At 43.6% G+C, this 23,002-nt stretch overlaps 1 protein-coding gene across 1 annotated transcript; it reads left to right on the top strand.

The window, feature by feature from the left end:
* Positions 1 to 165: 165 nt before the first annotated feature.
* On the top strand, positions 166 to 22,873 carry RTCB (RNA 2',3'-cyclic phosphate and 5'-OH ligase). Its single transcript, XM_032966578.2, has 12 exons — positions 166 to 370; positions 2,459 to 2,537; positions 3,626 to 3,693; positions 4,266 to 4,365; positions 4,657 to 4,813; positions 6,344 to 6,500; positions 7,547 to 7,706; positions 9,279 to 9,454; positions 12,078 to 12,266; positions 14,082 to 14,192; positions 15,716 to 15,835; positions 21,893 to 22,873. The coding sequence occupies exons 1-12, from the start codon at positions 278 to 280 to the stop codon at positions 21,998 to 22,000; spliced, it is 1,518 nt and encodes a 505-aa protein (XP_032822469.1). The 5' UTR covers positions 166 to 277; the 3' UTR covers positions 22,001 to 22,873.
* Positions 22,874 to 23,002: the final 129 nt, after the last annotated feature.

The raw sequence follows: 23,002 nt of genomic DNA, 5'->3' as shown, positions 1-23,002 counted from the left end.
GTACGCCGTACGGACCTGAAAACTCAATTTCCCCGTGCAAGAATTGGGGGTAAACCGTATGGGGCTGACACGGTACGTGGAATTATTCACATGGCTCAGCATGGCTTTCGCATGCCCCGGTCTGATGAGTTCATTCATTTCGCGGCTCAACTTTGACCCCCCCCCCCGCGCCCCCTCCACATCGTGAGAGCACTGCGACGTCACGCAAGGAGGGCTGACAGCGTGGCCCAGTGCTCGACAGAGATCGAAGACGAAACTCGACGACGAACGCGCCACCATGAGCCGCTCCTACAATGACGAGATCGCCTTCCTCGAGAAGATCGACAAGAACAGCTGGCGCATCAAGAAAGGATTCGTGCCCAACATGCAGGTGCTGCCGCTGTTGCTGCCGCTGCAAACTCCCGGGGCTCCCGGCCCAAGCCTCGGCATCGCCTGGATGGCCCGGCCGGGAAAGGCGCGGCCTTGGCGGCAGCGAACGCGCCGCCCACCGGGCACGATGTTTTTTGAGTCCGTGGCTCGCAGCTGTCACTTTATTTCAGCTGCGGCTCCGCTGCAGTCGCGTGCCCAGCGCTGTGTTTGAATGAATATTCTAGTCTGCTATTGGTAAAAGTAACCGGAGTTCATAATTAATGCTGCCTTGTAACGTATATTCAAACCTGTGTTGCGCTCTGAAGTGCAGTACTGTATTCAGCTAGCTCAACTCTTGATTTAAAGCTTTCGTGACTGCAGTAATTTATATTCTTAGCTCTTTCGGTAAAGTCACGTTGAAGGGAAACATTAATTTTATTGTTTCCCTTCAACGTGACTTTACCGAAAGAGCTAAGAATACAGCTCAACTCTATTCAAAAATAACGCTTTACGCGATTTCGCGTATATGCGGCTAACTTGTTTCTCACCAAAATTCGCTATATGCGGTTTGAATTCACTGATGCGGCTATGCGTTCGGACGTGGGACAACATTGTGGGTGCTTTGTGCTCTGTGCGCTATTCGACATGCCTCTTGCGGCTTCGCTTTGTGCGCCCTGGGAATGCATCTACCGCATAAAGCGAGGGATACCTGTATCAAGAAAGTAAATTGTTTACCATTTCAACTTCACAAATTCAACTGGTGACAAATTCGAATGCGAATTTGGCTGTTCTATTCAACTACACTACAGTTTTAACGAATTCTCAAAGTAAAAAAATCAACTTCACTATTTCAGCCGGTCCCCTTGAGTTGTATTCACTCATTCAAACATCACCAAACTAAGTTATAGTATTTATAGATTAACATATTGCACTTCAATACTGTGTTCAATTCAACAAACGGCGGATATCCTGCTACACGATTCACGAAAATCAGCTAGCTTCTCTCTGACCCTTGTAGGTGACACAACAATAAGGTCGCTTGTCCCTGGATGTCTGACATGCGTTTAAATCTTCATTCGGACCTAGTGCGTGATCTTATCATTGCCACTTCAGTGATGTGTTAAAACTCAGTCACTCGAGCATGCTTGTCCGTACCTTTTAATGTTGCTTTTATTATGGACAAACCTTCAAACTCGTGTCGTACACCCGAGGACACAGGCCCAAAGTTTGGGCCTACAGAGTAAACTTGTTTATTATTATTATTTGGGTGACATCATCATTACACCTGCAATGCTGTGCTGTACTGTATTTCCATGCAATCACTACATTCGGGGTTTGCACATTTTAGGTGATTGTTAATGCAATTATATATTGATTCTCATGTTATATACATTTATCCGATAGTGTTGCTTGCATATTATGATTACAGTTTATTGTAGGGTATATAGCCATTTGTAAACTTGTGCATTTGTAGTCAGTTATTGCCAAATGTGGAATTTTATATGCGTTTCTAAAATTGTTTGACATTGGTGGTCATCTTCTTTGGTTCTTTCGGTAAAGTCACGTAGAATGAGAATAAAATAATAAATTAATGAAATAAAATAACACACAATTCTCACGACGTTTCGGCCACAACACAAGTGGCCGAAACGTCAACACAAGTGGCCGAAACGTCGTGAGAATTTTATTGTGTTATTTTATTAATTTATTATTTTATTCTCATTCTACGTGACTTTACCGAAAGAACCAAAGAAGATTAATCCTTGCAGTCACGAAAGCTTTAAATAGAAAATTGGTGGTCATCTTAGATCATTTTAGCACATCTTGGAAACGTTGCCATGCATGGACTATATTTTGTGACGTGTTGGCATCTGTCCGTACTTGTTGGAGAAAGATTACTTAAGACTGAGTTATTGAATCTGTATGTTATACAGTCTTAAAGTATTATATAAATATCAATATTAGATTCAAACAGATTTAAAAATCTCATTGACTTAAATATCCACATTGACAATCGTCTTCACAGACATGTTTACCAAGCACCTGGAAATCTTATGTAAGAGAGAGAGAACACTTCATTGGTGCGTGTCCTGTTTTTTTTTGGCTGCAGGTCGAAGGGAAGTTCTTTGTTAACGACCAGCTGGAGAAGCTCATGTTTGAGGAGCTCAGAAATGCCTGCAGAGGAGGAGGTACAAGTTATTAATCCAAGTGCATGCCACGTGTCATAAATGTCTGTTTCCCGCAAATGAGATAATAAATATGTACAGTGAATGATGTACAAATGGAGGAGACACGTCATGATGCATTGGTTGTTCGATTAATATGATTTATTAACCGTACGATGCAAACGCTGCATCACGTTCATAAGAATAAATGTTTTTAGAACCTTGTTGCAAAGTAATCATAAGCAAGACATTGGGGCACAAGGTCGGGCAGTTTTCTGCAGACCTCATTGTAAGTCGTCTTGGAAAGGAGGCCTCATCTTGCATTTTGCCTCGGGCTTCCAAATAGCTTTTAGTCTCCCTGTTTCTGTACTTGAGCAAGATGAGGTGAAGTTTCTTACTGACACAGCTAGATGGTGCACTACACAGTGCTGAGACGGTGTTTCTTAATTTACTACTATAATAGCCCAGAAATGTGTGTAACGTGCGTGACGTCACTCCACATGCCGCACCCCCCCCCCGTCATTAATAATAAAATAATCATGAGCGGGTGGACTTTTACACTCACGCGGAAGAAGGTCGAGTGGAAAGATATATTTTTTTGCAAAGTCGCTTCAAATAAGACGTTTCTTTACAGAAAGTGACGGTCAAAAATAAATCTACGCAGCACAGTGCTACATCCGTACGTGACGTCACTGCAAAATAGTCCCCCCGTCATTACTATCATAAGCAAGACATTTTTTTTACGCAAATTCGCTTTAAATTTGACATTTCTTTGTTGAATGTTACTAAAATAAATAACTCTACGCGAACGTTTCTTTACGTAAATATTACAGCTTCCATTCTAGGACGGGCAAAAGGCTAGTTACAATAGATTTAAACAAATGGCAAATGTGTTAACACGATTAGTTTTAATCCAGAGCTGTCTGAGTCCTAGAGATTGGCTCGGTGCTGAGACTTATTCCTGGTTGGTGGGTTCCACTTGTTGGTATAGCAAGTGGTGACTGTGATATTGCATATTGAAAAATACTCTCAATTAACTATTAAAAGTGACATTTTTTCACATTTTCTTATCATTTTCATTTGTGAGTAACGTGTCTCATTGTGCATTATAGGAATTGGTGGATTTCTGCCAGCTATGAAGCAGATCGGCAATGTGGCTGCATTGCCCGGCATTATACATGTAAGTTAAGCAGCTTACCTGTCTCCTTTGTGAAACACATTGCTCTACTTGTCAGCATTGAATTGCCATTGCATTAGGTTACCACTGAAGTGAAGATGCCTGGGTGCTTTCTTTACATTATCCCCAAGGTCTTAATACTCATAAGCAGGGTTCTTCAATTATATTTTCCGATGGCCCATGTAATAAAATTGATGTGTGCTGACAGCCCACGTGTTATGGCATCACATGGCATCATGAGCTGTGTACATGTGACCACAAATCTGTGCCCCTTGCTTCTTGATCTCTTGTTTACTTTTGTTTGATCTCCTAATCTGCATCTATTCTCCAGGTCTGTCATATCTTTATTTTATCTCACTAGTCTGTATTTATGTGTCAGTTGGCCACTCCAAGACCTTTCCGTGGACCACATGTGGCCTGTCAGTTGAAGAATCCTGCTGTATGTTATCACCAGTCGCAATGGCAATGAGTGATTGCATCTCACATTTGAGATGGCACTTGCATTATTTCACAACCTGTAGACTTGACAGCAGGAGGCGCTGTTCTCTGATACCAATGCCTGTGTTCCATTGCAGAAATCCATTGGCTTGCCGGATGTTCATTCTGGCTATGGCTTTGCCATTGGTAACATGGCTGCCTTCGACATGGAAGACCCCACCTCTGTGGTGTCGCCAGGTATGGTGGAAATATTTTCGGGAGCATTGTCCTTTGCGTGCACTTTGCTAGCGCATTTGTGACTGGCAAGCCGCCAATACATATTCATGAAGCACTGCAGAAATCATACATTTCGCTCAATGTGAACTATTCATTGGCAAAAAAACGTCTCCGGCGTAAATCGAGTCCGCATTTATAATTTAAATACCAAATGAAATCCACAAACTTAAGACTTGACTAACATTGCACGGGCAGTCGTTGAATAGACGAAGACTGTGACCAAAATAAACAGCGGTGTTGACACGACGGCAGGCGGCGTGGGCTTTGACATCAACTGCGGTGTGCGGCTGTTGCGCACGAACCTGGAGGAGAGCGACGTGCAGCCTGTGAAGGAGCAGCTGGCGCAGGCGCTGTTCGATCACATCCCCGTCGGGGTCGGTTCCAAGGGAGTCATCCCCATGGGTGCCAAGTGAGTGCAGCCTGCACACAAGAGTTCTCTCTGATGCAGGGGTGGGGAGCATATGGTCCATGACTTTATTTAACTGTTTTTATTTTATTTTACCAGGTAAGGCTCACTGAGCTATGTAGCTCTTTTTTCCCGAAGTGATCTGGCAACAAATGATAGCTCAACGAGGTGGCTTATCGTGTGGAAATTTATAGCGGCCAAATAATGTTAAACGCATGTTGCTAAATGTGGAGGGAAAACCCGGAGAACCACACGACCACGGAGATAACTTGCAAACTCCAAATATACAAGCATCAGGGTTGGGACCAAACCCACGACCTGTTGCATACCAGGCGAGGGAGATAACATCTCACCACTGCGGCAACTATGGCTTACCACTTCGTAATGACCAGCAAATGATATGCATCTGCTGCTGCGAAGCATCTTAGCCACTCTAAGTGGATAATAGAGGGGCTTTTTTGACCTGGTAACACTGTTTTAGAAAGAACGTGAGCCCTAATTAGTATTCACATTATTGGATCATGCAAAAGAAATGTGTTCATGCTAAAGGTTTTTGAAAGTCCTGTTTAGCCCTTGCTGAGGCAAATATCCCCTACCTCTGCTGTTAATCATGGGTGGCTATGAGCTGTGATCTCAGACAGCGTGATGTGTGTGTACTATTTATATTTTAAATTGCCTAACTTTATATCGTAATGTGTTAAACAAATTTTGTAAGGGTATTGTCGTTGTTTTTTCTTCTAAAATAAAATTGGTATATAAAATGTTCACGGCAAAAAAATTCCTATGTTGTGACTTCATGTGGCTTTCTAAAATAATATATGAATTCACAACCACATGCCATGTCTGGCTTTCTTCCAGCAATCTGTTCCACAAAGTAATTGAAATAAAATGGGGATCTAAGCAGGGCCCCGAGGGTGTGTGCTTATGTGCATCATTGTTAATGGTGTATCTTGGCAAGCTTTACCCTATTTATACTGTTCATCGTAGCATAGTGGCTGTCAAATCGTCGTGGACACGCCTAGCACATTAAGAGGGAAAGGACATTTTGTTTGTTGAGATCACAGCTACACCATCAAGACTATTTGCGCATCTGTGGTTCATGTTCTGAGCAAAACTAGTTTGACGTGGATGCCTTTTAACTGTGTCTGTGCGGGCGTGTGTGTCATAAGTGAAGTGGTGGCATAGTGGCTAGGTCACTATGCTATGATGTGTGCCAAAAACAGAGTGGTGGCTGATTGATTAGTGCACTGTGCTATGAACCCAGCAACCTGGGTTCAATTTCTGGCCATGGCTAACATCAATAGCAAGTGATATCTGCCCTGGTGCTGGGCCTCCCCTGGGTCGACTTGGCCTTAAATTAGTATCTGGTGCCCATGTGTAAATATCAGCACTTCGGAGACTCAAGTTGGCCAGCTGTGGTGTTGGCCACACTATGCCATTTTAGTGCCATGCTGGCTTTAATAGATGCTCGCTAACAGCACTGACCCCATCAGTCGATATGACTATAGGGGGATCTTTGTGGTTTGTCAAAAGGGACTTGGAGGAGGCTCTGGAGATGGGAGTGGACTGGTCTCTGCGCGAAGGCTATGCCTGGGCAGAGGACAAAGAACACTGCGAGGAGTATGGCAGGATGCTGCAGGCTGACCCCAACAAGGTCTCCTCTAAGGCCAAGAAGAGGGGGCTACCACAGGTACGTAGGCTGCTTGATTTCCAAGGCACTCACCCCTGCCATGCCAACTTGACACACAAAGCCCTCTGCCTGAGATTCACACTGCTTGTCTGCCGGAAACTAGTGGATAACGCTGTGTTTGTTCTGTGCTGATGTGCCCTAGATCTCCCTTGTAAACTAGCTGGTTACTGGCAAAATTTATTATTTTGTGTAACAAATGAACATGGATTGATTGAGCTCTCAGAGCTGTAAAGTTCTATGTTCTAACGAGGCATGTATCAATTCATTCTCATTCCCACTGTTTGATTCTATTAATTTACACAATTGAGAGTCAGGATTCAATGTAACAATTTAAAAATGTTTAAATGCGATTGCATTTAGACACTTTATAAATCCCAATTTTACACATGCACTGTTCGGTGGCAGTGGCTTGTGAATGCATCCAGCAGTGGATTAATCATGAGCTGAGTGACGATAATTAGTACTATAATGAGCCAAGAATGTCTGTTTGTGTGTAACGCGCATGACGTCACTCCACATGCCCCCCCCCCCCCGTCATTAATATTCATGAGCGGGTGGATTTTTACACTCGCGCAGGAGAAGGTTGAGCGGAAATAATTTTTTTCGCAAATTCGCTTTCTTTATTGAAAGTGAATCTAATAATTAATTATGCGCAGCAACAAAGTGGATTTGGTTTCTTTATTTATTTCTTCAGCACTTGAGACAAAAGGTAAATCTAAATTATCCTTCTACATTATGGTAAAATAGACATTTATTGGTGATTTTCCAGATATTGTATCGATTTCCAATTTTTTTCAACCCCAGCGACCGAAAGCAAAAGAGAATAAAGTATCAGAGCAGTGAATTTGAACAAATTGAAGGTCAGTTATATACAGTGCTACAGTGAACTGCAGTGAAGTGTTTTATGACTTCGTTTTGTGCCAGATTCACTGCCATTAAATTTACACAAGATACAATTATACTCTGCTCAATTATAAAGCTTCCGTCCTAGGACGGGCAAACAAGCTCGTGATGAATAACAATTTGCATTTGAATCCCCCTTACAGCTGGGCACACTGGGTGCTGGGAACCACTACGCTGAGATTCAGGTGGTGGATGAAATCTTTGACCAGCACGCCGCACGCAAGATGGGCATCGACCACACCGGGCAGATCTGCGTCATGATCCATAGCGGCAGTCGGGGGCTTGGTCACCAGGTGGCCACAGGTAAGGTCATCTGTTCAGCAGACCACGGTCACTCTTTGGGTATAGTCTTGCAGGTGCTGTAATGGGAATGCAAACAAATACATGGTAATATGGGGGCATCCTAAGAGAATAAGAGGACAGGCAGTTGATAAATATCATTGTCATAATGAATGTGGACAAATACTTTGTGTTTTGTAGATATTGAAATATATTGGAATTAACTTTTAATTTTAAATGCCCCTCTGGGTTTCATAACCAGTTTCAAATTATCTGCATTCCTTATGAATGCGTTAATTCATTTTCTCTGCATTGTTGCATGTTTTAATTTCAATATGTATGTGGGAGTGTGTCGATAATGGTTACTGTCCTAAAGAGATGCTTCCATGGTATTGCCAGAAGTAAAATTTCCCTTTAAAGCAGCACGCAGTCTTAATTTTGCTGCTGGTGCTGAGGGAATATCACCAGCCACATACAAAAGCTGGCAATTTGGTAACGGTCCCACATTTACTTTTTTTAGTGTGGCCAAGATATGAATTACGAGCTAAAGATCGCTGCACCTAGAAGTGAGAGCTCTAGACCTCGAGATCACCTTTTACAGACACTTCAAGTGCTTCCAATTGCTCAGCTTCTGAAGTGACATTTTGGATAATTGCTTTTCAGATTTAAAATTTAACACCCACAGTTTTTTCACGGTTTTTTCACGGTTTTGTTGGAAAAAACCCCTGGTGGTGCATAATTTATGTGCCAAATGAAGCTGATTATTTCAGAAATAACATGAGGATGTGTGCGTTCATTAATTTTTCCCCTCTATTTTAATGCTGAATTTGTCTCAGCATTTTGCCCACCACAATTAGTGCATCCTCGGCTCCAGGCTGGTGTCAACACTTGGTCTTCTGAGTGACGAGCCGGATTTTGACACTTTAATTATTCCACACATTTCTATGAATGCATTATCGGGTGCGCGCAAAAAAATGTAAAAGATAATCTCGCGCTAATTTCTCTGCAGGGTAAGATTCATTACAAATAGAAAACTGGTAGTGGTGCAAGACGTAATTATATGGGTGCTGAATATCATCCTCATCAAATAATGGATTTATTTTCTTATTTCAGATATTTCCTCTCATAGGTCACCAATACCATTCTTTTATTATTATCTCATGGCCTATACTAAACGGTGTCTCGTGTGTCCAAGAGATGCATTTACAATGTTTTTACTCTATTTAGAAGAGATACTTGGAATGCATTTTAAACGAATGTGAGAATTTTTAAAATTATTTTGTGTTTTGCCTTAGGGACTCTGTGGTCTTTTTGCTTTGTACATTTCCAAAGGATCCCACTTGTTAGTGGATAGTTACTCGTGCACACTGATAATTGAATTCTGTCCTATTTGCATTTTTTTTCTTTCAAAACAAAAGCACATTTGTAAACCCTGCGGCGTCTGGTGAATTCGACATCGTCACAAGGCAGGCAATTTCAACTCCACGAGGTTTACCATGTAAAAGAACGTGATAAAAAAAAAAAACTGCTCATATGAGAATAAAAAAAGGTCCTTTTTGTTAAACGTCTACACTGAACCTGTGCTGGTGCACACAGATGCGCTGGTGGCGATGGAGAAGGCAATGAAGCGAGATAAGATCATCGTGAACGACCGGCAGCTTGCCTGCGCTCGCATCAAGTCGCAGGAGGGGCAGGACTACTTAAAAGCCATGGCCGCTGCCGGAAACTACGCCTGGGTCAACCGCTCCTCCATGACTTTCCTCACCCGTCAGGTACCCCCGTGGTAGTCCGCTTCAGTTACTCGGCGGTCGCTTGTGGAATTTCGAGAAAACGCTCGTGAGATGGCATGGTTTATGTACCTTCCCTCCTTTACTGATATCCCAATTTGCCTCCTACACGTTACCCGTATCTTTCTTCATTTACTTGATCATGCATTGGCTGTGGTGGTTAGCGCGCACTGGATTTGCAACCTCCCACCGTGGCATTTGAAGAAATGCGCCAGTTTCTTGAATCCCCCTTTGCCTCTCATCCCAACCGTATGTATTTTTGTATGCCACAATTGATCAGCGGGGTTGCCTGTGTTGGGGTAAAGCATCGGTACTCCCGCCTCTTCTAAGACGTATGGCCAGCGTGGAAGAGTGGGACAAATACCCTCTAGAGGATCTCTCTGGAGGCCGCTTCCGCCCAGCAGTGGCGTGAGTGAGCAGTTGCTGGGATGCACCTTTATGAAACTATTTCTTACTTACAGGTCAAAAAGATAAAAAATGGGAAGAGTTTTGAAATATATAGAAACCCTTTAGCTTAACGTAGTGACGGTTTCAGTCGATTTGTATGAGCTCATCACCAATACTTTTTGGTCAGAATGAGCACTCATTCAGCTGTTATTTTATTAAAATTATTCAAGTAATGCAGTGACCCTGAAGTGAAGGCTGAATTGGAAGCTCTCTTTCTCACCTGTAATTTGTACCTTGATTTTCTTCCACATAGTACTTGGCATGAGCCTGTAAGCCTACCTCCAATAATTAATCATCTTTACTTTCGTACTTGCATCTATAATTATAGATAATAATTGATTTCTGCGACACATATTTGAAGGTGATTTAAGCGTAGGAGATTTTACTGTTTCAGACTTGCGTATGTTTACATTATGGTTTATGGTTACGTCCTTCACACAAATGGCTTTGGAAATGTAAAAGGAGATTTATTAACCTACAGAGATTTTTTTTTAAGCACAACTATTACTTACTAATGAGAACATAAAAAAATCTCAAGTTGGATATCCTTCACATAATCATTTGTCAAACAAACAGATGGGCCAGTCGATTAAGGGAGACTCCGTTTTGTTAGGGGGTTCGAAATGTATAAATAAATGTGCTTAAATTTTGACTTAATTTTCGTGACTCCAGGAATTCATATTGTTTGGTTCTTTCGGTAAAGTCACGTAAATACAAAAAATAAAATTAAAAGCCACGATGTTTCGATCGCAACACAAGCGGTCGTGCAAACGTACCAACGCACAAATGGTCGGTGACTTAAGCTACGTGCTAACATCCTAACGCAGGCACGCATGATAATGGTGCATAGCATCACATTGCATTCACTTTTAATTTTTAAAAACATTTTCTTTTTTCATATTTCACTGCCATCTGTACCCATATTATAGACAGATTTGGGTAATGGTTGTTGGTAAGCTGTGTGCTAAGTTGTATAGCGATTGGTTTGGGGTTTTTTAAGCTTTCGTTAAAACGTGTGCAGGAGCCTCGGACAGAAGGGGCGTGACTTCATATTTTCCAAAGAATAATATTTTCTGATTTACCATAAAGTTGGCCATGGAATACCTGTGTTCATTCATTTCTCATGAATTCATTTATGGGGTTTATTTAAAGCCAGGTTAGAAATCGTTGAGATTAATTATCTTTTTTCAAGGGAACCCCTGGGTGGGAAAAAAAAACGATCCGGTATGACAAACGGTCAACAACGTCAATGCACAAAATCCTAAGTAATACAAGTTTAGGGCTTCTAATATTTATACATTGCAATAGAACTGAAGATTTTGTTATACCCATTTTAAAATAGGTATAGTTTTGTCAAAGCAGTGGCGCAGTGGATGGTTGCTTAACATCAAAGGGTTGCAGTATAACATGCACGAGCAGCAATTACGGTAGAATGATTTTTGTTACCAATTTAGCCATTGTCTATCCACTGCTGGATGAAGGCTACCTCGGATCGTTACCATTCCTCACAATCCAGAGCTGCTCCAATCCATCTCACCCCTGCACGTGAACTGATCTCATGGCTCCATCTCTGCGTTCTCTCCATTCGCTGTCTCCAGTCTCATTCATGTGCCGTCACGCCTTCTCGCGGTGGTGTGTCCTGCCTAAGCCCATTTACTTTTCTTAACCGTGTCGGTATGTTGTCTCGTGGGACACAGCACAGGAATTATACTGGTAGGAACCTCCTGGTTACACCAGCCCACAGGGGATTATTGTGTCCGTCCGTCGTGCATCCAAAAATGGGAGGGGTAGGGCTGGGTGGAGAGGGGAGGGTGGGGAGGGGCTGGTTGGGGAGGGTGGGGTTGGCTGGGTGTGGAGGGAGGGGCTGGGAGGGGAGGGTGGGGAGGGGGTGGGGAGGGGCTGGGTGGGGAGGTGCTGGGTGGGGAGGGTGGGGCTGGGTGGGAGGGGTGGGCCTGGGTGGGGAGGGGCTGGTCACCCCGTGGTGCCCTGAAAAAACTCAACGTTTAACCTACTCACGCCAGCTTGTGCCCGCCCTCACAGTCGGGCACAAACCGGCGTTGACCCTGGCCATTGAACGAGCAACCCAACGTTCCTACCAGCTCCCTCCGCAAGAATGTGTTATCGACGTGGTGCCAATGTCATTCATGTTATTGTTGTCCAGGCTTTTGCAAAGGTTTTCAACACGACGCCCGACGACCTGGACATGCACGTGATCTACGACGTCTCGCACAACATCGCTAAGGTGGAGGAGCACATCGTGGATGGGAAGATTCGAACGCTGCTCATTCATCGCAAGGGATCGACACGAGCTTTCCCCCCACACCACCCGCTCATCCCCGTCGACTACCAGGTATGCGGGCAGGGGCCTGTGCCTTTAGACCCGAACCACTGAGCAGACACAGCCCTCCATGCCTCCACATACCATGCCGTGATATAAAAATGCAAGTAGATGATTTTGTTCACAATATGCATCTACATTTACAACCCTTTTGGCAATCCACTACGAGCTTAGCGCCTGCCCCACACTGTGCAGATCATAACGCAATACTCTCTGCTGACAATATAACCCTGTAGCAACTTATAGCTGGATGGCCGCAGTTGCAATCAAAGCACTCGGAGGGTGGGAGTAGATCAGTGCATTTCGTCAACCAGATACCACTATTGTGAAGTCTAGAATCGGTGTCCCCATGCTCAAGAGAATGATCGGTGGTGTGCATCAATTTCGGCGGTCTAGCGCTTGTGGTATAATAATAGTCCCACTTATTTGTCCAGAAAAGCCGAGATGAGTCTTCAGACTATTTTCAAAGAGGTTTCTGCACTGTGGCCAATTCCTCTTGAATAATGTAATAACAGTACCATGTATTTATCGCTGAAGAATAGCCACACTGAGCCTCAAGACCAAATTACCAATTTCAAGGATCGTCCTGCATTGGGGTCTTTTGCCAAAAAATTTTTTTAAAGAAAAATATTGTACTGCTTAAAAACATCTCATTCCATGGCAGGTAGTACAAGTCTATCTATAGGACATCTGCTATTGATTACCACCATTAATGTTGATCTGGTGGTGATATTTTTGTTATATTCTGGAAGGAATTGCCCCTGGTTTGGGTGTTGAACGTGTGTTATCAAGGTGGAGGAGACTGTTTTTTTGCCTGAGCAGTATCTCAGACTTTTTGACCTTTCCGACAAGGCACTGCCTCAAACCGTGACTGCAAATTTGTACGTCTGATCCGTGACTGACACAGCACGTCAGTTTTCCTGAATGTGGACGAAGAATTGTAACCCTGTTTGTTGCTTACCCCTCGTTTGAGGTCAAAGAGCTTTACATTTATTTATTTTCAAAGCGCAGCACTTGGGCTTTAAAAAAAAAAGACAAATCGTGATTGAGTGTTCAGCCCCTGGCTGTTAAAAAATATATATTTTTTTGTAACAGCTACTTGGATTCTGCTGAAAAGCACTATAGCGTCCACACGGTAGGCTCCTGTAAGGGTTAGACCTCGTAGGTTCGATTTCAACCATGCAACTGCTGAATGATCTGGCAGAAGGAAAGAAGTGGTGGCACCAATTTCACTGGCCCGTGATGATCTTCAATGTTATTATTAGGGCGGTGACATGGCTTAGCTGTAGCACGTTCGCCGCTCGTTGCAGAGGCTCGAAGCCAGCGGCCGCCCTGGTTAATACTCTGTGTTATAACCCTAGAAATACGCACGTTCTGCTTTACAGCGGACATTAAAGATCTTGTGACATTATTAGCAAGAGTACTCTTGAAGGTATAATAGAAAAGAGTTAATACCTTTCTAGAATTGACCAAGGTTATATGAACTTGAGAAAAGACATGATCTAAGTAAATTCCAAAGTCAATCAGTACGAGGAAAGATGCGTAAAGAGAGAGGTGTTGTGAGCAGCAGTGTGGCTGTTGAGCACAGTATGGATGAAACAAAACAAGTCAGCCTGGTAGTCCCGAGTCTTCAACATTGGTGAAGAAATCTAGGGACTACTGTTCGTGGGAACATTATCAATGGCAGTAGCCATAGAAGAGTGATGAGTCTAATGATTTCCGATGAATCGGTGACTGGAGTGAATCGGTGAGAGCTGGGTCATCAATCCACCTGACTGCCTCACGTTGAATTCTGTCCCGTCTTATCTCCGCCACCCTCCCGCACAGCTGATCGGGCAGCCGGTGCTCATCGGCGGCACCATGGGCACCTGCAGCTACGTGTTGACGGGCACGGAGGAGGGCATGAGGCAGACTTTCGGTACCACGTGCCACGGAGCGGTGAGCCCCATCCGAGGCCAATGCTTTGTTCTGTGCGCCGACTATTACCAAAATGAATGAATCCATTAATTTTCCCCGCGGTGTTCTAATGGCGCTGTCGTTGCGACGCCGTGCTGCCGCGCTTGCGAAAAATCTGCTCGCGCCGCCTGATTTATGCGCCGAGAAACCTGCGCGGGTAATTGATTGATTCATTTTCTTCAACCATTGTTAATTTTTTTTTTCTTTCCTCAGCACGGTATTGAAATTATCTCGCCGTGCCTTAATTACATCGCCTAAATCAAGTTTCATGAGAAATCTATTGCGCGGCGTGTTATGCTGCGGCGAATAAATAAATGAGGCATTCTTACATGAACATATGTTCATTGTTCATGCAGAAATTCATTTCAATTTTTTCTGCAAATGTTTATTTTTATTACTGTTTTATGCAGCAGTTAATTCTTTTCTGAAATGATGTAGGCCTGAAGTATACGAGTAATCGAAATTCTGTTAGTTGAATTATTCATTTAATTAAATTAACCAGTGTTTCTTTGGAGATTTAAAAATGCGGGAGTTATGGCTTGTAAGGTTGAACTTGACACCTCGGACACCCAAAAAAGGTCAAATCTTCAATGACCCATAACTGGGGAGCCGTTTGACCCATTGACTTTCAATTTAGAATGTTATCATAGTACGTACAACTGTGCAATATTTAATCAAGGTTGCAGGTGTGAATTCTTTTCGTATTTTATGACGCTGACATTTGCTATATCTGCAGTTCGTATATAATGCACATTATCTCTTTTTTCGAAAAAGATTTGGGTTACCATACCTACAAAAAGATTTGTAAAGTTTTTAAAATTAATTACAGGTGCTTTTCAAATGAGGATATAATGCCATTGCACTTTTATACGGTACCACGTGGCCACTGTATTTCAAATTATGTAATATTGGTATATTCAAAGTTGTAACACCCCGATGAAATCAGTACCCATGCATGCCTAAGTGGCAAGCGTGCTGACTCAGAGGTAATTATACATATAGGCTGCAACCAGCCCATTCGATGAATGGGATGAATCATTTTGTAAATCACAATCCTTAATAGAAATGAATTGCACGAGTGACCTGAGTCTAAATTAAATAATGTCTGCCTGCATTAAGCCCATCCCAAATTCTCAAGTGGCCGATGTAGACACATATGTCTATATGTGTCGCCCGGATTATTATTTTACAAATTATATGTAATTCTCAGCTCGGAGAAATCTGGAGAATATGAAAAGCATTAAGGAATGTCAATATCCCTGTAAAAGTAGCATGGTGAAAATATTTGACCATGGTTTTTTTGACCAAGGTCACCATAATTCCTTTGTTTCTTCTGGTCAAAATGAGCCCTTGATCAACTCTGTACTATATAAATGACTCAACTAAGTGATGTGCGACTGACAGACGGAGTCACAGGCGAAGAAATTAAGTTTCTTATAATTAAGATCACACACACTGCGATAATCTGCTTAATTCGCATGTTTTTTTTGTTGCATGCTCGACAGGGGAGGGCCCTGTCTCGCGCCAAGTCTCGCCGCAACTTGGACTACCAGGATGTGCTCAACAAACTTGCCGACCTAGGCATCGCGATCCGGGTCGCCTCGCCCAAGCTTGTCATGGAGGAGGTACGTCCTCATGGTTGCATTCTCCACCGCCCCTCCCCTGCTGCACCCACCTCACTCATGCACACCCAGCCCCTCCGCTCCCATCCGTAGCCCTCAAACGCCCTCCCCCCCCCTCCTTATATCAGAAGCGAGCATTGCTTGAATTGGGCAGTCGTCAGTGGCCGTCGCAGATCGTACATTTCCCCGTCTGATCACCCACTTAAAAACAACACAAAAACTACACCCATCTCCCCGGAATGCGGGCATAATAAATGCCAGCCGTTCCGCACGCGTGTGCTTGAGACTCGTGCTTTTTTTCGTTATTAACCCATCCATTATCTATTATTTGCTGCCACATGCCTTTAGAGATACAGCACTAATGAGCAGTTAATTCAGAGCCATCTGTTGCGAATGGAGTTTTTTTTTTTTTAAGAGTTCCTGCCAGTGGGTGATGCATTGCAGCACTCTCCCGAAGCGACGATAATGTTAAAGTGTGCGCGATTGTCTCTCTGGCTGTTGGCCTCTATCACGCGGGCAGCAGGGCACCCGGAGTAAGCTCTGTGCGAGAGCAGTTATCGCTCGCGTCCAAGACGGTTCTGGTTCAAAACGCAATCCGGCACCCCACAGTGATGTGATTGGTGCGGCATATCAAAGGGAACGTTAAGCTCGCTCTTACGTGGGCATTAAGGGACCCTGCTCTCGCTCATTTATGCAAAAACTAGGCCATGCTGTGCCGGTGTTGAGGCTGAATTTTGCATTTTCTGCTCGGCAATAATCCACTGACACAAACAGGGCCCCGGCACCTCCGATTAGCACGGTTGGCTACGTACGATACAAAAGAAGTTCGACATACATACAAGTAGCGGCGTGCACCTTAACTGAAGCCAACCCAATGTTAAGATTTTAATTAAGGCCGTTTGACGTCAAAAGAAGCATTGAGCCTCGGAAGCTAGCAGTTTGGCGACACTGCACTGCGGCGATAAGCATTCTCTTTGTAAACTTTACTTCTCCCGATTAAGTGTCATGAGTCATAAAAATTTTAAGTTTTTTCCCTTCCACCGCCACGTGAAATTTTTCATCCTATGAATTCTGCCCATTTATCATTCATGTGAAATAGACTGGAACGATGTAGGTGTGTGCATGTCAGTGATTACATTCTCCACAGAGGGGAGTACATCAACTAGCTAGCTCATGCTCGCTAGTACTAACTCGTAATAAATAGTACCAGCTAGCTTGGTGGTACCAGTACAGAATCTGATCTTACTAGTACGGAACACCGTCTGTATTGACTTCACGCCATTGGCTGCTGACAACCAGGCTATTGTGATGAAACGTGCTTCGGACACACGCCCCATAAAACAGCTTCAATTTTTTTCACGAACATTGCTCCCAGTTGTGACGTTCGCTCGCAAAAATGTTCCGTGCACGAATAACTACATGTCGAAAAAACCTTGCTTAGCCAAGTGAAATCCAAGGCTGGAACGTGAGTGCCATCCTCGTACACTTTGTTGCGTATTTTCCTTTATATAGGAACCTCGCATAACTGATTTAAAATCGCAATTTTGCAGCCTTCATTTAACCCCGGGTTATTATCGTGAAACGGGCTGCCGTAAACCCAGACATCGCAGCTGATGTCTGCAGTGTACTTGTGCCGTAAATTGTAAGCGACGGGCGCGGCATGGGGCCCACACTCGCACGACCGCCACCTTCTCCCAGGCCCCCACCGCGCGCTGCTTTGATATTTAATGTGGTCGTTAGCACTTTCCTGTCTGGCCTCATCAATAGGGTACGATGGCTGTGGCTCGAGTGTTCATGAGGACGGGTTGTTGTGCTCAGTGCTCTGATGAAGCCGCCCCAGGTTGTGTGGGAAATGATCCATAGCCAGCCCGGCTCAAGTGTCACCTTCAGTGTGCCTGCGAGGCACTCACCACCTCTGTCTGAGATTCATTGCCGCTACCCTTTGCTTTATTCTTCGCCATTTGCATAGCGTTAAAATTTGAAAGTATATTTTTTTTCGCGTGAACTTTGGAAAATATGTATTCCTTGCTTTGACATGTCTCTATGTCGTTAGTTCAGTTGAGTGCATTGCACTTAGTACATTTGGCTTACACCGAATGCCCCCACCCCCTCCCTACCCTGGAGATTTGATGAAATTCTGCAATTATAAAATTATTTTTCACATTAACTAATTAAGTGCAACATCTATAACTATCAAATAGGCTAATCTCACATATATGATTCTGTGCACGTGTTTTTGAGTGTGAAAATGGATTTTAATCGATGACTTGATGCATCATTACACCCCTATAAAAATTATATATTATTCATATATTTTTTCTTGATCCTTAGGTTGTATATATCCACACACTACATATAGAGTTAATAATATAATACACTGTGCAAGCCAATTATGTTTGGGCAACGTGCCTGCCGATCCAAGGGAACACTGATTAACTTGTGTCCTCATTCCTCGGTGTTGTTTCGCTTGTAAATTGGCCTACCACGTTTTTGTCTCATCAATAAGCTTGTCTTGCCTGAACGTTGTAATTCCCATTCATTTACGGAACCGACCAGAAATCCCCTCGATGATGGCTCCATAGCTCTGTTCATTTGCACTTGACATTGTCAACAATTAAAACTCATTCCAATTAGGTTATTGCATCCAAGGAGATAGAGCCACATTTTCCTTAGATATTACCATACTATACATTCATTTCAGGATAATGTGCAGTATACATCTGAAGTGCTGAGAGATGAAACCACGCTTACTTAGTGAACTTGTGAAAACCTTTGACTGTTTAAAGCGAAGTACAGCCACTGGAAGATTATTCTACCAAATGTAATTTCTGTTTGAGAACATTTCATGAAACGCAAATGCTGCTCTCTATAATATATAGTTTTTTGCACAGCATTAAAGCATCAAATTAATTCACATTGGAAATGCATTCTTTTTTTTTGGTCTGCAGAGCTTTTAAATATTAATGCTCATCGTTTAGGCATTGCTATTATGCATGCTGACCAAAGAAGCAGAGACTCGTGGGGGTGACGAATTAAAAATACCCTCATTTTGAATTTGACGCCGTTGCAGTTCATTACAGCGAGATAGAGATTGGCAGCTCTGCATGAGAGCGTGCTTTGGGGACACGGCAGATAATAGACACCGGTTAAATGACTTTGGGGTTTCTTTTGCGACATTCGATTGATCCGACTTAATGTCGTGTGGCAGACACCATGAGGATTCCGCGATTGTGATCTCTCCTGCATATGAGGCACGTGGCTGTATTCCCCTCCGACCACCGCCCCCCCCCCCCCACGTGTATCGAGTCACGCCAGGATTGCTGCTTCTGCTGATGGTAATGTGTCAGCAAGCCCAGAGATTGCTCCTGTCCCCCCAGGCTTGCGGTAAAGCAATGTTATCAACGCTGGCAGCAGCGTTTGTGAGTGTTATGAGGCAGTCTACCAAATAATTGTTTCTTAAAAATTGGGTTAGGGTCCTGTGTTTCCACAAGATAAGTTGACCCGTGTGTAGGGGCGCCATGGTGTCGAGATGTTAACTACCTCGCCTGGTATGTAGGAGATCGTGGATTCGATCCCGACCCTGACGCCTGTATATTTTGAGTTTGTATTCTCTCCCCGCGGTCGTGTGTGTTTTTCTCCTGCTCCAGTTTCTCCCTCCACATTTAGAAACATGCATTTTGAATATTTGGCTGCTTTAAATTTCCTCATCGTAAGCCACTTCGTTGAACTATCATTTGTGATAGCCAGGTCGCTTCTGAAAAAGAGCTATATAGCTCAGTGGGCCTTACCTGGTAAAGTCTAAAAATATATTGTTTGCTGGGTGCACCGGGGTTAATATAGTCTTACTTCCTAGTTGTTCCAGTAAAGGGTGATTGGGATGGTTAATGCAGTGGTTAGAGCATTGAACCAAGTTACCCGAGTTTGATTGCCAGCCATGGCGAACATCAGTGGTGAGTGATATCTGAAACATTTCTGGGTTTCCCTGGGTTCCCTGCATTGACCATTATACATTCTTAACCTCTCGTAACGAGTGGATAAATTAATTTCTTAATAAGTAGTGGTTGGTGACAGCAAAAATGTGTTGCTGTGCAATAAAATGCACAAAAATAAGAATAATTATTTGCAGCCCTTTCTCAATTCACCGCTCGATAAAAGCATCCCTGTGGTGTGTCACTGATGGAGTTCTTCGAAAAATAAATCACCTGGCCAGTCAGCGCGGTTTGGTGAAGAGGGAGCCCAGGACCGATTCAGATATCATTCTAGACCGATGTTAGAAGTGGCTGGAAATCAAACTCGGGTCTCTGAGTTTATCGCACAATGATTTAACCACTGCAACACCTCTAACCCCCCCCCCACCCCTCCATATCGTGCACACACTGAGTCTATCTCATGTACTGTTTACCAAGTTTTAAGGCTTATATATCACTTGGAATTGGTCTATTACAATGAGAACAAGAATATCACTCCTTTCAATTTTCTCCCCTCGACATGGGAAATTAGCTACTGTGGTTACTTGCCGGTGTGGACGCAGCTTTAGCTGGAAATAGAAACCAAGCACTCTGCATATTTCCACTGCACTCTGTTGTCAAGATTCAATTCAAGCAAGTTAGGAGGTCTGGGAAATGAAGGTTTTTGTTGCTAAACCGGTGAAGCATGGGATTGTTTCTGGTATGATGAATTGCACTGATGATGCATACACTTAATTAACATGTTCTGCATGTTCCACTCTCCTTGTTGAGTGTCTGAACACCTCAACAGCAGGGGAAATTGCGAACGTCGCCCATCATGTGTGTATGTGTACATGCCTGCACGTGTATATTTACTGTGCATTTTGCAATCCTGTTATGAGAAATATACGTCCCTATGTCGATCTGCTGTTGGATGAAAGCCTTCCCACATTGTGGAGCTTGTTTCACTACTTCACCGTGCCGGTCATGTCGAGTGAGTGAAGGGTAAGGAGCGGATGATATGAGCAGTTCAGATAGCACTCACCACCGACGTTAGCTCTGGCAGAGAATGAAACCTGGGCTCCCACTTTAATAAGACTTTGCATGGACCGCTGCACCACCGCTATCCCCCCTCCCCTTTGTTATAAATATACATACGAAAAGTGTTAGCCGTTTAATAATTAGCACGTAAGAAATACATCGTAAATTATCTTACATTAGCATTGGTTACCCTCTATCTCACCTTCACTAAGTGTGCCTGTGTATAACCACGCTGTAACTAATCAACACACTTTTGCATCTGGAGCAATTTTCGCAACCCCCCCCCGACTTGTGCTGAATATTGCGCAAAAGCAGTGACTCCAGCATGCCCCTGTGTATGAGACGGGAGAAGCTATTCTTAGGAAGCGTGCGCGAGCGTTTTGTTTTTCCTCTCCCAGCAGCTCTCATCACCCGCCCGTCTGCTCATCACCACCACCCCCCTTCCTTCCCACCTAATTCCTGCACCTCTCTCCACCTGCCCAATCACGCCCCGCAATATCTAATTGAATGTGCTATGTGTTTGCGTCGTTCAATCTGTTTTTTTATTCGGTCGCCAAAATTGCAATGTAACCACGTTACCTATCTTGCGATTCACGCGGTTAATTTTGAGTACTTGTGTTTCCATCCTTTCATTTTGACCTGCGTTTTTTGGCAAAGGGCCTATTGTGCCACTTATTTATATTGCAAATAATGTTTGCATGATAACCCTCTCTCCCATTTATGCTCATATAGCATTGTCTCACAGTAGTGCGGTAATTCTTTATTTTACACCATCGTGAATTTCAGTTGGCGTGTTAAGATTCTCCCCCTAGAGCATTTCAGTTGAAGAGTCAATTCTGTCCCGTCTTGTTAAGTGTTGTCTTGCCGTTTCTGTCTCATTGGTGAAATGTTGTTCACTCCATCAACCTAAATGTAACGGCATATAAATGATGTAAATATTAATAATTGATTCTCATTTGTAGTTGCTTAATCGATGCATCCGCTGCACTCCTATTGTACACATCCTGGGGCATTTGTGAGCAAATGTGTCTAAGAGAATCCTGTCTGATCTGTCACTCCTCTCACCCGACAGGCGCCAGAGTCGTACAAGAACGTGACGGATGTGGTGGACACGTGCCACTCGGCTGGCATCAGCAAGAAGGCCATCAAGCTGCGACCCATTGCCGTCATTAAGGGCTGATGAGGCCCAGCACCCCGTCTCCCCATTCTCGTCCGCACGCACGCACACACACACACACGCACGCACGCACACACGCACGCACGCACGCACGCACGCACACACGCACGCGCACACACGCGCGCACACGCAAGATCGTGCGCGCATGCATGGGCAGGTCCTGCCTTTGGTAGCCTCGGCATAATGAGGAATGCCTTGGAGCCATTAAAACATATCTATTAACAGTAAAGAGAAAGCAGTCTTTTGAGTCTGAGTCTTCACGGTGGTGGGGGGGGGGTTGGAGTTTTCGCAAGAGCCTTGCGTGCGCACAGCGCGACGTTTACAGCAATTATGGGAGCATTTAAATGCAGATTTTTATTTGATTTCAGGTGAGAACTTAAAATACCAGGATAGTCTAAGTTGCAAGAGTGACCTGGAAGTGTAGTCCGTTAATTTACATTTTATGTATTTTTAATTTGAGGGCTTAATATTGTGAAAATTCTCGTTCATAAAGCCACTATCTCGAAACATTTTCCGCTTCTGCTTTCTTCCATGGTGGCCAATTTTCACGCTCAATCCTGGGTGTCAATTGATCCGTGCATTAGGGGATATGGCACAATGCACATAGCTAATTCATAGATGTGAAAAGCAAAGACTGTCTTGAGTGGTTGTGCGAGGTGTGGCGTTGCCAACGAGCGTTCTAGCAGGAGTCATGTTTATTTATCAGCATCTGTGAAAAGAAAGTGGCTCTCAACACAAATGCTACTGCAGAGACACTTGTAGTCGTGATTTATTTTCATATATAGGTAAGCCAGGTCTGCAGAATGTACACTACTGGGAAAATGATCCATTCTTCATTGTTCTGAATGGTTTGAATAAAATTGCACTTAAATTCAATTATTGCAACATTACGCCTGCTATTAATCATTTTTTCACATCTCCATTTACAGTAAATTCAACCCAAATGGGTCTGTCGTATGGAAATAGCAACATTTACAAAAGGGTAGATCAGTTTAGATGGCTCGT

The sequence above is a fragment of the Petromyzon marinus genome, chromosome 36 (genome assembly GCF_048934315.1).
Source record: "Petromyzon marinus isolate PM22_M1 ecotype Great Lakes invasive population chromosome 36, UKy_Petmar_22M1.pri1.0, whole genome shotgun sequence".
In the NCBI taxonomy this organism is placed as follows: domain Eukaryota; kingdom Metazoa; phylum Chordata; class Hyperoartia; order Petromyzontiformes; family Petromyzontidae; genus Petromyzon; species Petromyzon marinus.
The sequence above is the reverse complement of the archived record's forward strand: the minus strand, read 5'-3'. Positions and strand labels throughout refer to the sequence as shown.

Excerpts from the sequence above, each read along its gene's own strand:
- RTCB (XM_032966578.2), top strand. The coding sequence starts at position 278 with ATGAGCCGCTCCTACAATGACGAGATCGCCTTCCTCGAGAAGATCGAC. Across the intron at positions 371-2,458 it reads GATTCGTGCCCAACATGCAG|GTCGAAGGGAAGTTCTTTGT; the intron begins GTGCTGCCGCTG and ends TTTTGGCTGCAG. Across the intron at positions 15,836-21,892 it reads CCAAGCTTGTCATGGAGGAG|GCGCCAGAGTCGTACAAGAA; the intron begins GTACGTCCTCAT and ends CTCACCCGACAG.